General features: G+C 37.3%; 1 protein-coding gene across 1 annotated transcript in view; it reads left to right on the forward strand.

The window, feature by feature from the left end:
• The window catches only part of SLC35F1 (solute carrier family 35 member F1), a gene marked incomplete at its 5' end in the record, with an annotated part of 233,707 nt that overhangs the window by 180,644 nt on the left and 38,568 nt on the right, over positions 1-14,495 (forward strand). Inside the window, one exon of the mRNA XM_081335377.1 lies at positions 3,355-3,482. Coding sequence (XP_081191503.1) covers positions 3,355-3,482 — 128 coding nt within the window. The remainder of the gene's footprint in view (positions 1-3,354; positions 3,483-14,495) is intronic.

The raw sequence follows: 14,495 nt of genomic DNA on the forward strand, positions 1-14,495 counted from the left end.
ATTCACACAAAACCTATTATAGACAGAGCCTAGCACCTAGCTAGTTGCATCCTCCCAAGGTAGAGTTCAACCTTTGGGAATTCATAGCTGGGAAATACAGCAGAAGTAAAGGACCTCAGATAAATTAATAAATCCTGGACTCTATCTGCATCCTGGTACCCCTTTGTAGGTCATGATGCACTGAACAATCAGTAGCGAGGGGTCCTTGGTGCTCTCTGAGCTTGCTTGTTTTCTTACAGACGTTTCATTACCCTAACTATGTAAGGAGTGCTGTTTGGAGTCTGTTTATATTCTGGTGTCTTGCCTGTCTGTGTGGATGGGGGTCATCTTAGGGATTCTTTGTTGGGCTGTTTACTAATGGCTTTGTGGCAGTTTCTTGATTGGGGTATTGCTTACTTGACTGTTGGTCTGAAGGTAACTTTGGAGTTAATCTATGCTGATCTGAGTGCTGATTACTGGTGTGCTGATTGATGCTGGAGTCTTCTTCTCTTTTGGGCTGGATGATTGTCTCTTTTGCATAGTCTGTAGATGTTGTTAATGTCTATGTATCTATTGATGGCAGATTTGTCAGAGTGCAAGGCTTCTAGGTTAGTGACAGATTTTATTTTCCTGGGCTCCAAGATCACCGCAGATGGGGACTGTAGCCAAGAAATTAAAAGACGCTTGCTCCTGGGGAGGAAAGCCATGGCAAATCTAGACAACACACTAAAAAGCAGAGACATCACCCTGTCAACAAAAGTGTGTATAGTCAAGGCTATGGTCTTCCCAGTTGCAATGTATGGCAGTGAAAGTTGGACCATAAGAAAGGCTGAGTGCCAAAGTATTGAAGCCTTTGAACTATGGTGCTGGAGAAGACTCCTGCGAGTCCCTTGGACTGCAAGGTGATCAAACTGGTCAGTTATTATTATTATTATTATTTATTCAATTTGTATACCGCCCTTCTCCCGAAGGACTCAGGGCGGTTAACAGGGCATATATAAATAACAATACAAAAATTAAAAAGCAATTAAACAAATGCCCAATTAAAAATTACAATAGCAATAAAAACAATAAAAAACCCATTAAAAAACCCTAATGTTCCCCATCAGGCCAGACCAGCTAGTTCAAATAAGTGGGTCTTCAGCCCGCGCCGGAAGGAGCGAAGGTCCGATGCCATCCGGAGCTCAACCGGCAGTTGGTTCCATAACGCCGGAGCGCCCACAGAGAAGGCCCTCCCCCTGGGGGCCACCAGTCGACATTCTCTGACCGGAGGCACACTGAGGAGGCCCTCTCTGTGGGCACGGACAGGGCGGAGGGGAGTTGACGCCGGCAGCAGGTGGTCCTCGAGGTACCCCGGACCCATGCCATGTAAGGACTTAAAGATCATAACCAAAACCTTGAACCTCACCCGGAAGACAACTGGTAACCAATGTAGCTCGCGGAGCAAAGGTGTAACATGGGAGTACCGGGAAACTCCCAAGACAACTCTCGCAGCCGCATTCTGTACCAGTTGGAGCCTCCGAGTGGTCTTCAAGGGAAGCCCCATGTAAAGAGCATTGCAGTAGTCCAGGCGAGAGGTCACGAGCGCATGAGTGACCGTGCACAGGGCATCCCGGTCCAGATAGGGCCGCAACTGGCGCACCAGGCGAACCTGGGCGAAAGCCCCCCTAGTCACGGCCACTATATGGTCTTCCAGAGTAAGTCGTGAATCTAGGAGGACTCCCAGGTTGCGAGCCCTATCCACGGGGGGTAAGGACTCACCCCCCATAAGAAGAGATGGAATATTTTGAATGTCCCGGGATGCCGGAATGCACAGCCACTCAGTCTTGTCAGGGTTGAGTTGAAGTCTGTTCCTCCCCATCCAGGCCCGAACCGCCTCCAGGCAACGGGACATCACATCGAGGGCATCACTGGGGTGGTTTGGGGTCAAAATGAAAAGTTGGGTATCATCGGCATATTGATGATACCCAACTCCAAAACCACAAATGATCTCACCCAGCGGTTCCATATAGATGTTGAACAGGAGAGGCGAGAGGACCGATCCCTGAGGAACTCCACAAGTGAGAGTCCTAGGGGTCGACCTCTGCCCTCCTGCCAACACCGACAGCGAGCGTCCCAGGAGATAGGAGGAGAACCACTGAAGAACTGTGCCTCCCACTCCCAATCCCCTGAGACGCCGCAGCAGGATACCATGGTCGATGGTATCAAAAGCCGCCGAGAGGTCTAATAGGACAAGGACAGAGGAATGGTAGAGGACAGGAAGGCCTGGAGGAACGTTGTCCATAGGGTCGTGATGGGTCGGACACGACTTCGCAACTAACAACAACAACAACAACAAGGCTTCTAGAAATTCCGTGGCATTTTCCTGGTCTAGGATTGTCACCTTTTCCCAATTGAAACTATGGTTAAATTTGTCTATATGTTGTGAAATTAAAGAATTTTCACCATGCCTTTTGACAGCCATTTGGTGTTCATGGATGCATAGAACCAGTAGTATTAGATTTGCACTTGCAAGAGCAAAGCAACTGTGTATTAGAATACTTGCCATAATAACTGTTGAGCATAGATTTTGAAATTATTACAATGTTTTTAAGAGGCTACTTTATTTTTAGGAAGCTGCTCCCTCATGAAAATGCATCCTTTAATTATCCATCATGTCAGCTAGCAAGACAGCCAGATAGTCTTTCTGGGAGCAAAATTCACAGCAGGATTCTAGACATAAGCTGTATTGAAGACAGACTGATTTATTGCAGGGCAACCAAGCCTAGGATTATCCTTTGTATGCTCAGAACAACATACAATAACCTGATTGTATATTTTGAATCCACTGTACATCACTATGCACAGAAAAAGCGTGTTATGGTCATTCTCATTTAGACTATGAAGCTTAATGGAACTATGTGAGGATGTAGAAAAACTGAGTGTCGCATCCCGTATCTCAAATTACCCACAGAATTCTGTCAGGATGACATGCGTAACCCCTGGTGTAGCCACCGTTATTTCTCCTTTTCTTCCTAACGATGGCAGATTTTTAAAAAATCTCTACATCTCAATATAGTTTAGAATGCCAGGATATAATCGGGATGAAAGCCTTACACTGCTAATTGGAATATATTTAGTCATATTAGTTAATGAAAGATAAAAAGTAATCAAATTATCCCTTGAGTCATACATTTGCTTCCAACAAACCAAGTTGTAATAGGGCAGTGGCAAAATAAATAAATAAGCTGGTGATTTTGTTATAAGGATGGTCTATGCATTTAAGGCAATGTGTGTGTAAAATTTGATATATGCACGTACATCTCTAAGAAATATTGTGTTTTAAACCTTTCTCTCTCTCTTTTCTCCTCCCCCCCACCCCCCATTCCAATGCAGGTGAAGAAAATTTATTGGCAATCTTAAAACGAAGATGGTGGAAGTACATGATCCTTGGAATAATAGATATAGAAGCAAATTACCTGGTAGTTAAAGCTTATCAGTATACCACTTTTACTAGTGTACAGGTACGATTTTCTACTAGTTTATTTTCTCTCATTTAATCAGAAAATCAAAGGACACTAGATTCACAGTAAGAGGTCCATACTTTCCTTCCTTCCTAAGATTGCCATCCTAATTCCTCTATATGTTGTCTCAAAGGAGAGAATGGATCTTAACATTTATGCCAGGCATGGTATATGGTAATCACTTATATGGAGCTGTGGGCACATAAAGCCCTTCTTAGCTTTGTTTATTACACTGGCTAAGATGAAGCTAGGAGTTTCAAATAAGTTAAAAAGCAGTGATAATTCTGTTCAGCCTTCCATAAAAGGATTAAAAACATGTTAGGAAATGTGAAAAGAAGGTTATTATTTATTTATTTAATTCAATTTATATACTGCCCTTTTCCCAAAGGACTCAGGGCGGTTTACAGGGCAAAATTAAAACAATACAATATAAAAATTAAAATAAAATTAAATCAATAGCCCCAAAATTTAAAATTAGAATTTAAAAACCTTAAAACCCCTCAGTCCAGGCCAGCTAACTCAAAAAGCCAGGTTTCATGTAGAACTAGGAGTCAATAACTGGAGGCTAAAGTCATAGTTAGGTAGATATTATTCTTCAAAAAAATCAAAAACTTTTGTACTCATGGGAGCTAAATTACATGGCAAGGAAACAGATGGAAAGTATCCTGCAAGTCAGAAACATAAAATAAGATACTCCTCACTGTAATAAAGCCTTCCAATGCTGAAATTTCCAATTTTCTCTAAAGGGCTTAAACTCACAGGTCCCTTCTGATAGAATTGCTTGGGTGGCATACCACAAGGGAAGGCTTTGTGTGATGGATTTTACTCAAGACACATCATCCTTCAGCCATTTTCTTCCCTTTGCATTGTAGCATTGGGTTTTGGTGCCAAGCAGTCAAGGTCCTGTTTTTTTCACAATTATTTCCAGTCATTCAGTCCCTGGTCATCTCAGAGTTGGACTATTGTAATGTGCTCTACTTCTGAAGATCCTTCAGAAACTATAGCTGGTGCAGAATAAGGTGATGTGGACAGTTTGGGGGGGCCCAAGAACTTCCCCTGTAACACCATTGCTCCACGAGCTGCACTGGTTGCCGGTCTGCTTCTGGGTGCAGTTCAATGTGTTGGTGATTACCTTTAAAGCCCTTCATGGCATGGATCCAGGTTACTTGAGGAACTATCTGAGATTGGCCCATTCCACAGGCTGAGGAGGCATCATGCGGGTCCCATCAGCCCAATTATTCCAGCTGATGGGGTCCAGGAGGACCTTCTCTTTTGTTGCTCCTGCCCTCTGGAATATCTTGCCCCCCCCCAATGTGAGGTTGGCCCCAACCCTCTCTATCCTTTCATAAGGGTCTAAAGATGTAGCTCTGCCAATTGGCTGGAGGCCCCAGTGGGGGAACAGCACAGTGAATAATCAGCTTTACCATTTACTGTATATCCTTTATTACTTAAAGCATTTCCTTCATGATGCAAAACTTGTGCACTGTACAAATATGCTAAAGTTGCAATGTCTTCAAGAAACATTTTTTTTTCCTTTTTTCTTCTTAAACTTTCACATGTGCTGTAACATTCTGGTGGCTGAGCATTTCTTTCATTTGATCCAGTCATCCAAACCAGTTTGATTGCCAAGGCCAATAATTGCTGAAATAGGTGAAATTCCACGTGATTTTTTTTGTTTTTAATTTGAAATAGCTCTAAGGTGATGTCATAAAATCTGAAGTTGTTTTGTGGTTGTATTATTTTTAGTTAGATGTTGTAAACAGAGCAATATTGTGCTGGTGTTTCAGTTTATACAGCCTAAACATGTACAAGCCCAAGCATGCAGAAAGAACTCAACTACATATACATTTGCCCTTTGACCAGGAGGTAGTTCCTTCATTTGAGGTGGATTCTATGGTGAAATTATTTTTGGAAAAATACCCCCTTTTAGTTTTTTGATCCTGATAGAATTTCTGAGTAATCTATAATACTTTAATTTGAGTTGGGTGCTGGTATCTGTGACGACTTCTCCACTCTAAATTGATTAGGTTGTTTTTATCCTTAAAGGAAAGGATAATCTAGATATAGTTCAGTCTGGCTTTAGACCTGGTTGAGAAACTTTAATGATTTTGGCTGCCTCGATAAATGAACTAATCCGAGAATTCAATAGAGAAAGCAAGTCGCTATTGACTCTGCTGAACCTAATTAATAGCTGTTAACCATGGTGTCCTTAATAAAATTACAGAGATAAAATTGAAGAGCATGGGGACTTAATTTTTCTGGGATAATTGCTTTTGGAAAGTGGTGCGGAAAGACTTGCCTTAATTTAGGGTTTAGATGATGGTGTTCCTCAGAATTATGTTTCTTTTTCATAATATTTAATATTTATATGTAGGGGAAATCATTTGAGGTTTTTTTTAATTAAAGAGTTTTACAAAAAGAAAATTTTACAATATATCCCCAAATCCCTCCCACCCCAAACCCCCCCACTCCCCCCCCACTTCCCAGAGCTAAACACAGGATTATAGTTACAATAATCATATTCTAAATAAAAATTATGCATAATATACAATTAACCAAATTCATAATGCGCTTTAACTCTCTTTTAACATAACTACAAACAACATACCAATAACAATATCCCACTAAAATCTACTCATAAGCTAAATGATACTTTTTAGTCCCATATTTGTTTTGAATATAATTTATCCATCTCCTCCAAACTGAAATATGTCTTTCCTGTGAATGATCCTTCAGATAAGCAGAAATCTTAGACATTTCTGCAAGATTCGAAACTTTAAACACCCATTCTTCTACAGTGGGCAAACTATCCTTCTTCCAATATTGTCCCACCAGTAACCTTGCTGCTGTTATCATGTTCAACATCAAGTTAGTTTCTTTAACATCACAATCTACAACAATGCCCAATAAAAACAATTGCGGGGAAAACTTTATCTTTCTCTTAAAAATCTTTTGAATGTTCCACCAAATTTTGATCCAAAAAGCTTTTATATTTCTACAAGTCCACCACATGTGAAAATAGGTAGCTTCTAAACTACCACACCTCCAACATTTAGACTGTAAATTAGGATACATGTTGGACAATTTCTTGGGATCCAGATGCCATCTATAAAACATTTTATAAAAATTTTCTCTTAGATTTTGAGCCTGGGTAAATTTAACATTTCTAACCCAAATTATCTCCCAGGTGTCCAACGAAATTGGTTCCTGAATATTTTGTGCCCACTTTATCATGCAGTCTTTAACCAGTTCCGTTTCCGAATCCAATTCAATTAAAGCTTTATATATCCTCTTTATATGTGCACAATTTGTATCTCTAATTTGCTTTACTAAATTTTGATCTGTAGTTGTGATGCCAACCTTTTGATCTGACTTCCACCTAGCTTTCAATTGGGTATATTGAAACCAAGAGTAACTTATTTTTTCTTGTTTTAACTCCTCTACTGGTTTAAGTTGCCAATCATTCCCTTGCAATCTAAGTAGTTCCTTATAAGAAACTATATCCATACTCACTCCCATAGATACGCCCTCTATCGCGTGTCCAGGAATTCCCCAAATCGGTATTTTATAATTTAACTTATAATAATACTTTTTCCAGACACGCAATAAAGCACTTCTAAGAATATGAGATTTAAAAGCCCTGTCTACCTTCTTATCATAAAGCAAGTATGCATGCCATCCATATACCAAATCCCATCCCTCAAGATGCAGTATTCTCTTATTAGTTAGATTAAGCCAATCACTAACCCAGGTCAAGGCAACCGCATCATAGTACTATTTCAAGTTCGGCACCTTGAGTCCCCCTCTTTCCCTGGCATCTTGTAAAATCTTGAATTTAACTCTTGGTTTTTTCCCCGCCCAGATAAATTCGTTAATACCCTTCTGCCATTGATCAAGGTTGGCATCCTTTTTCAATATAGGTATCATCTGAAACAAAAAGAGAAACTTTGGTAGAACATTCATTTTAACAACTGCAATTCTTCCCAGTAATGATAATTGTAATTTTTTCCAATTATTTAAGTCCCTTTGTACCTTCAACCATAGTGTTTCATAATTATTCTTATACAATTTTACATTTGAAGCTGCAATATATACTCCTAGATATTTAACCTTCTTCACTATTTCAAAACCTGTTAATTCAGATAACATATCCCTTTCACTCATAGATAAATTCTTGGATAATATCTTAGTCTTATTACTATTCACCTTAAACCCAGAAACCTTACCATACTGAGTTATAATTTCCATCAAGTCTATAACCGACTGTAACGGTTGGGATATTGTCACAACCAAGTCATCAGCAAAAGCTCTCAATCTATAATCATTCTGTTTTATTTTAATTCCCCTTATCAAAGAGGACTCTCGAATTTTAATTAGTAAAATCTCTAATGTTAAATTCATTTGAGGTTTGAAGATATAATGTAATCAATATGAAATAATATTCAACTACATCTTTCTTTTCCATTCCATTCAAGGGAGGTTAACTAAATCATTGTTGGGATGTTGAATTAATTGGGTCATAATAAATTGAAATTTAATCCAGTCAAGAAATAAGCAGTCTTAATAAGGCTATAATAGGCATTTAAGTTGTGTGCAATGGGACATTATTTGCCTTGAAAACATAAGCTTGTAATTTGGATATCTTCTGAAACCTGACATTAATCTTGGATGCTTGCTAAGAATTATTTGCCCTGCTCATAATGCAGTCCCATCTATATTCATTGGAAATTATCCTCAAAAGTCTGTGTAACAAATACTTTAGTAATATCACATTGGATTATGACAATGTAGTTTACATTGGACAATCTTTAAAGACTATGTTGAAACTATTATGTCCAGCCTGTAATAGAATAATGCTGTTTTGGGCCTGTTCTTCAAATGGCTATTCTGCTGCTTCCTACTGTATTTATAGGTAAGATTTAACATGACTATGATGGTTTTTTTAAAAAAATAATTTTTTATTTTATTCAAAACATTAAAATACTCCAATAAAATACAAAAAAAAGCAAAGCTAAACAAGACTATACCAAAAAAGTGCATAAACAAATCAAAATTAACATATACATAAATTGCCCTCCCAGTTGAATATTAATAAAAGTATTTCAGAGATAATGACTCCTCCCCCACTTGCAAAGCAGGCACACAATTTATACATTTCTATAATACTATTTACCCGACCCACTTAGCCTAACATCTGTCTAATATATTAAAACATAGTTAACAGCTAAATTAAACTTCTAAGCCCTCTGTTAAAAGTCTATTTATTGTATTTCACTCGCAGAAAGTTCACAGTGGGTTCTGTTCTACCATAAGTCACAACAATTATTGTCTCTGGTCCATCCAGGATCAAACATATTCTTAATAATAAAGCTTTTCCTTAAGATATTAAATGGGATCTTTTCTAACAACTGGATTTCATGACTATGACTTTTAAAGTCCAGAATTGCTTAGAATGTAGCTAAATATTATAAAAAAAGATGTTGAGACTTTAGAAAGAGTGCAGAGAAGAGCAACAAAGATGATCAAGGGACCGGAGGCTAAAACATATAAAGAACAGTTGCTGGAATTGGGTATGTCTACTTTAATGAAAAGAAGGACTACAGATGACATGATAGCAGTGTTCCAATATCTCAGGGGTTGCCCCAAAGAAGAGAAAGTCAAGCTATTCTCTAAAGTGCCTGAGGACAGGACAAGAAGTAACGGATAGAAACTAATCAAGGAAAGAAGCAACCTAGAATTAAGGGCAAATTTCCTGACAGTTAGAACAATTAATCAGTGGAAAAACTTGCCTTCAGAAGTTGTGAATGCTCCAACACTGGAAGTTTTTAAGAAGAGATTAGACAACCATTTGTCTGAAGTGGTATAGGGTTTCCTGCCTGAGCAGGGGGTTGCACTAGAAGACCTCTAAGGTCCCTTCCAACTCTGTTATTCTATTCTATTCTATTCTATTCTATTCTATTCTATTCTATTCTATTCTATTCTATTCTATTCTATTCTATTCTATTCTATTCTATTCTATTCTATTCTATATAAGCAGTCAATCAATCAATTCCTAATCAGCCTGCTGGTGAAATAACTTCCATAGGTACACTTTTATATCCCATTGCCCCAGAGTTAATTGGAATTAAGAGTGTTCCTACTTCACTGTTACTCAATTAAATTTGGACAAAACATTTCTCTTTAAAAAGGCATTTAGTATGAGATTTTGACTTGCTTTTGAAAATATGTCTTTGGGTTATTAGCGTTGTAAACTAGTTTAGTACGCTCTGTTACTGTTTTAACATTTTAGTATTTCAATATTGAATGCTTATATTGGAAAGTCGCCTGGGTGAGATGGGCGATATAGAAATTTGATAATAAAAAATGGTTTTAATAATTTAAGTTTTTAAAAATATGCCATTATTTCTTATTTAAGCTATCTTGAATTCCTAAGAAAGAAAGGCACAATATAAGTATTTCTAATCTCTCTGTCCCCAACCCCAGCTAAATCTTAAACGGACTACCTCAAGCTACTTGAAGAGAATAAGTGTTAACAATGGGGGAAATGAAATGATTAAATGCAATAAAATAAACTACATTTTGCCAGTTTCAAATTTCACAAACCCAGCAGTTACAGGCTTCACTAACCCACATTTCCCTTTAGTTCATGAATTACTTTTTTAGTTTAGTTTCTTAGTTCTTTCTTAGTTCAAGGAGAAATCTGCACCTCTGTCTTCAGATATTCCCAATGGAAAATTTACTGAGTCCCTTCATCTATATTATAGCTCTATTTTAAAGTTCCATGTTCTCAGAAAAAGTAAAGATATAAATAAAGGTTCAGATATTGTGGTTTTGAAATAAAATAAGAAGATGAGACATAGAAAAATGATGAATTTATAAACCTAATGTTCTGTAATGGGATATCTCCCCATCTTTTAACTGCTTTATTATTTAATTGGCAAGTAGAAAAATCTATTTGTTTTCCATTATTTAAATTACTGCTCTGTGGTGAGAAATTATGGGTTCAGATTTGAGAACATAGAGAAAACAAGGAACACTACGGCCATGAGAGAAAACTGAAGAGGAGGCAAGTCTGAATTTATTTTTGATTCATACCAAGAAGTAGCAAAGAAAATAGGTAGTCCTCGACTTACGATCACATTTCTGTTGGTAAGTGAAACATTTGTTAAGTGAGTTTTGCCCCATTTTACGACTTTTCTTGTCACAGTTGTTAAATGGATCACTGAAGTTGTTAAGTTAGTAACATGGTTGTTAAGTGAATCAGGCTTCCCCATTGACTTTGCTTGTCAGAAGGTCACAGAAGGTGATCACGTGACCCCTCGGGACACTGTAACCGTCATAAATATGAATCAGATCCCAAGCATCTGCATTTTGACTATGGGGATGCTGCAACAGTCATAAGTGTGAAAAATGGTCATAAGTCATTTTTTTCAATCATGTTGTAACTTTGAACAGTCACTAAATGAACTGTTGTAAGTCAAGGACTACATGTATAAAGTTATGTACAGTTGCTTATACTCTGAGAATGATTTCCCATGATTTGCAATCTTATGGACCAGACATGTCAAACTCGCGACGTCATGTGGCGTCACGCAATGTATTGGGACGGTTTTGCCATTGCCGGCAATGGGGTGGGCGCGGCTTCTGTGTGACACATCCAGTGCATGGGCCGGCAGTTTGACACCCCTGTTATAGAGTGACTGAATTCACACAGATAAAACTATAGCTACTCTGTAGATAAAACACAGATTCCCCCCCACTTTTTCCCCTTTAGATCAAAAAATGGCATTGTTAAAAACCTGAGAGATTGATTCTCATGAAGTAAATAACCTGTCTATAGGGTCTATTTCAGAGAAGTTACGGCTTTTAAATATCCCTTACAATTGAGCAAGAACAGTTTATAGCAGACTTTATAAAGAAAATGTATGCATTTGATTTTTCTCCCACTGCAACTGGAATAAAAGCTTTCTTTTTCAATTTTGTTCCGAAACCTATTTCCGTTCAATTCAGTTATGTTATGAGATTTTTAATATCTAGAGTACTGGATCAAATCTCGTATTTATCTTAGCAAGCAGCCTCGTTGGAATGGAATACAAAGATAATCATTTTTCCAGGTTTGCTTTCATAAATGGTTCACAAGGATAAACTATTCCATAAGTTTAATTTGGCAGCAAAACAAACGAATTGAGGAGGGAAGGGAGAAAAGGCATTCCTGGTTTCTAATTCTTTCATTACCCTACATGGTGCTGGAGACTTGGATTCATTTAAATTACCCAAGTTCTCTCCTATTCTCTTCTTGTGCTTCCTAAGCTGCATTTCCTTCCTTCCTCCAGTGGCTTAATTGTGAGCACTTGGAGAGAGACACCTGTGCGCCTTTGGCATCCAGTCATGCCGGCCACATGACCACGGAGACATCCTCGGACAAGCGCTGGCTCTTCTGCTTTGAAACGGAGATGAGCACCGGCCCCTAGAGTCGGAAACGACTAGCACGCATGTGCGGGGGAACCTTTACCTTTTACCTTTACCTTTCAACATCCCTTTTTACCATTTCATCATTTTTCTCCTTACAATCGACCTAAATCTCTCTTTGGCTTTCCTTTTATTTCTAACATACCCAAATATCCCTTTTATTTTTGGAAACTCTTTCAAAACTCATTTTGAGCTTTACCTTTTCAGACAAAGTCATCCCAGCTTCAGAGACCAACCTCTGAATGATCTTTGGGAAGAACCATCCAGATGTTTTTAATAGGTGATTTGGATATTTTTAAAATTTAGATCCAGACAGGTAAATTATAGCTGAACATTTTAATTATATTTGATTTCTTAGTTACAGCATATTACCATTCCAGCTAAATTTAATTCTCATGCATGCAAAGTACTACAAGATTATATGTTGGAATTTAAATTAGGTCCAAACGATTACTTTTAAATCCTTAACAAGATTATACTTTTTTTCAACTTTACATGCCAACTTAATTTATTAGTCCTTGATCCTTAGTTGAACAGATGGGACTCTACTGTAAGATCCAGCTGTGCTCCAGTAACCTTATCAATTATTATAAGAAAAGTTGTTCTATTGTTTCAGTACTGCACTTAAATACATTTTATTCAAGGACAAGGTTTTTATAAAACAAATGGAACTTTTAAAGAACCATTTGTTTAATAAACACACTGCAAACCTAATAGTTGTTTGGAATGCTTTTTAAGTACAAATATATTTCTGATTGTATTACTGCCTTTAAGTCATGGGAAAAAAATAATAAAAATATCTAAACAAAAACATTTGAGAAAGAACGTTAGGGAACTTTGGACCACATGTTCAACTCTTTAAAGCCATTGTTAAATTGGATCTTAAAAATGTTTACGGATTTCATGTAGACGATTCATTGTATCATGTAACAGGTATTGAGTGTAGAGAAAGACTTGATAAATTATTGTCTTCTCAAATCAAACAGTAAAATCAAACTAATATGCTTATGAAAGAAAATTCAAGGATTTTGAATCTGTATTTGTCTGTCTGTATGTATATATGCATGCACACACACTTTATAATAAGAGTCACAGATTAGGAAGAAATCATTTTAAAAATAATATAACTCTTAAGATAACACATGACCAAACCATTTATCTACTTCTCTTCAGGATATACTATTGTATTATATAATTTTTGTCTTTTGCCCATTTTTCTTTGTTGTGCTTTTCATTTTGCATACAGTATTAACAGAATTAATATAAAAACTAAATAGACTTTTGAAAGAATAATTCTGCTTCGATTGGGAAAAAATCAGGAGGAGTTTGTTAGCATTTTCTCCATCTAACATGTTTTATTAAAGACAGAAGCTTTTGTCATCCAGAGATCAGTTCATCAGGTGCATAGAATTGGTAGCTTGATTTAGGATTTAAATTACTGGCGGGGGTTTTGTTTCCATGTGAGCTGAGTCCAGTATCTGATTTTTTTTAATATAAACATTGCTGCATTTCAATGATTAGATGGCCTAGACCAGGGGTAGGCAACCTCGGCTCTTTTATGACTCATGGACTTCAACTCCCAGAATTTCTGAGCCAGTCAAGCTAGCTCAGGAATTCTGGGAGTTGAAGTCCATGAGTCATAAAAGAGCCGAGGTTGCCTACCCCTGGCCTAGACAATGGTATTTTAACATAGATCTTTTTAATATTTATATTTTATTGTGTTTTACTAATGTTAACATACATGGTTAGTCCATGTATGATGTTCCATATTCTAAATAAATAAATTGCTATACAGTGAAGAAAGGGAGGGGAAGATAGTTGGTTATGCAGACACAGATTACATGACAACAGCTAAGAACTATGGTATCAGTTGACAATTATAATGTCATTGCATGTTTTGAACCTTTCTGATTCATATTGCCTGAAATCTTTTGATGTCTGTGAAGTCAGCAATCCTTTAACCCGTGATGCAGTTAAAATCCTGTTTTTCTAAAATAGTTTGGCAGAGTGTTCCAGATGTCTGCCTGATAAAAATAAGAAAATTGTCAACTTTTCCTTTCCTACCCTGTTTTTTATGTTTTTTCCCAGAGAAAGGGTTTCAGTTTGAGGCCTACAAACCCTTCTTTTGTTAATTCTGATCACTCTTGTCAAAATAATTAACCATTGTTTCTAGTGCTCTGAATGTGGGATACACATAAAAATGATAGGGTAGGGTAAGCTTTATATATGTGTGAAGACATTCTTGGGTTTATTCACATATTTGTGAAATGCTCCCACCTACATTATCCTGTCCTTCCTGATAGCCCCATCCTTCTCAAAAAAGAAAAAAAGAAAGTTCAACCCTCACCCACCAAACATTGTTCCACTGAAGACAGTGTGAAGGAACTACTTAACTATATCAGTTTCATAGATAAATCCACAATGGAAAGAGCATCAGAGATTAAATCCACAATTCCTTCTTATCAAAGTTTAGGATTCTTTGAATTTATAAAGCAGATCATAACCCATGAAGGTTGATAAGCAAAAGTTTTTTAGTGGGAGCTC

The sequence above is a fragment of the Vipera berus genome (genome assembly GCF_964194415.1).
Source record: "Vipera berus genome assembly, chromosome: 1".
Classification (NCBI taxonomy): Eukaryota; Metazoa; Chordata; class Lepidosauria; order Squamata; family Viperidae; genus Vipera; species Vipera berus.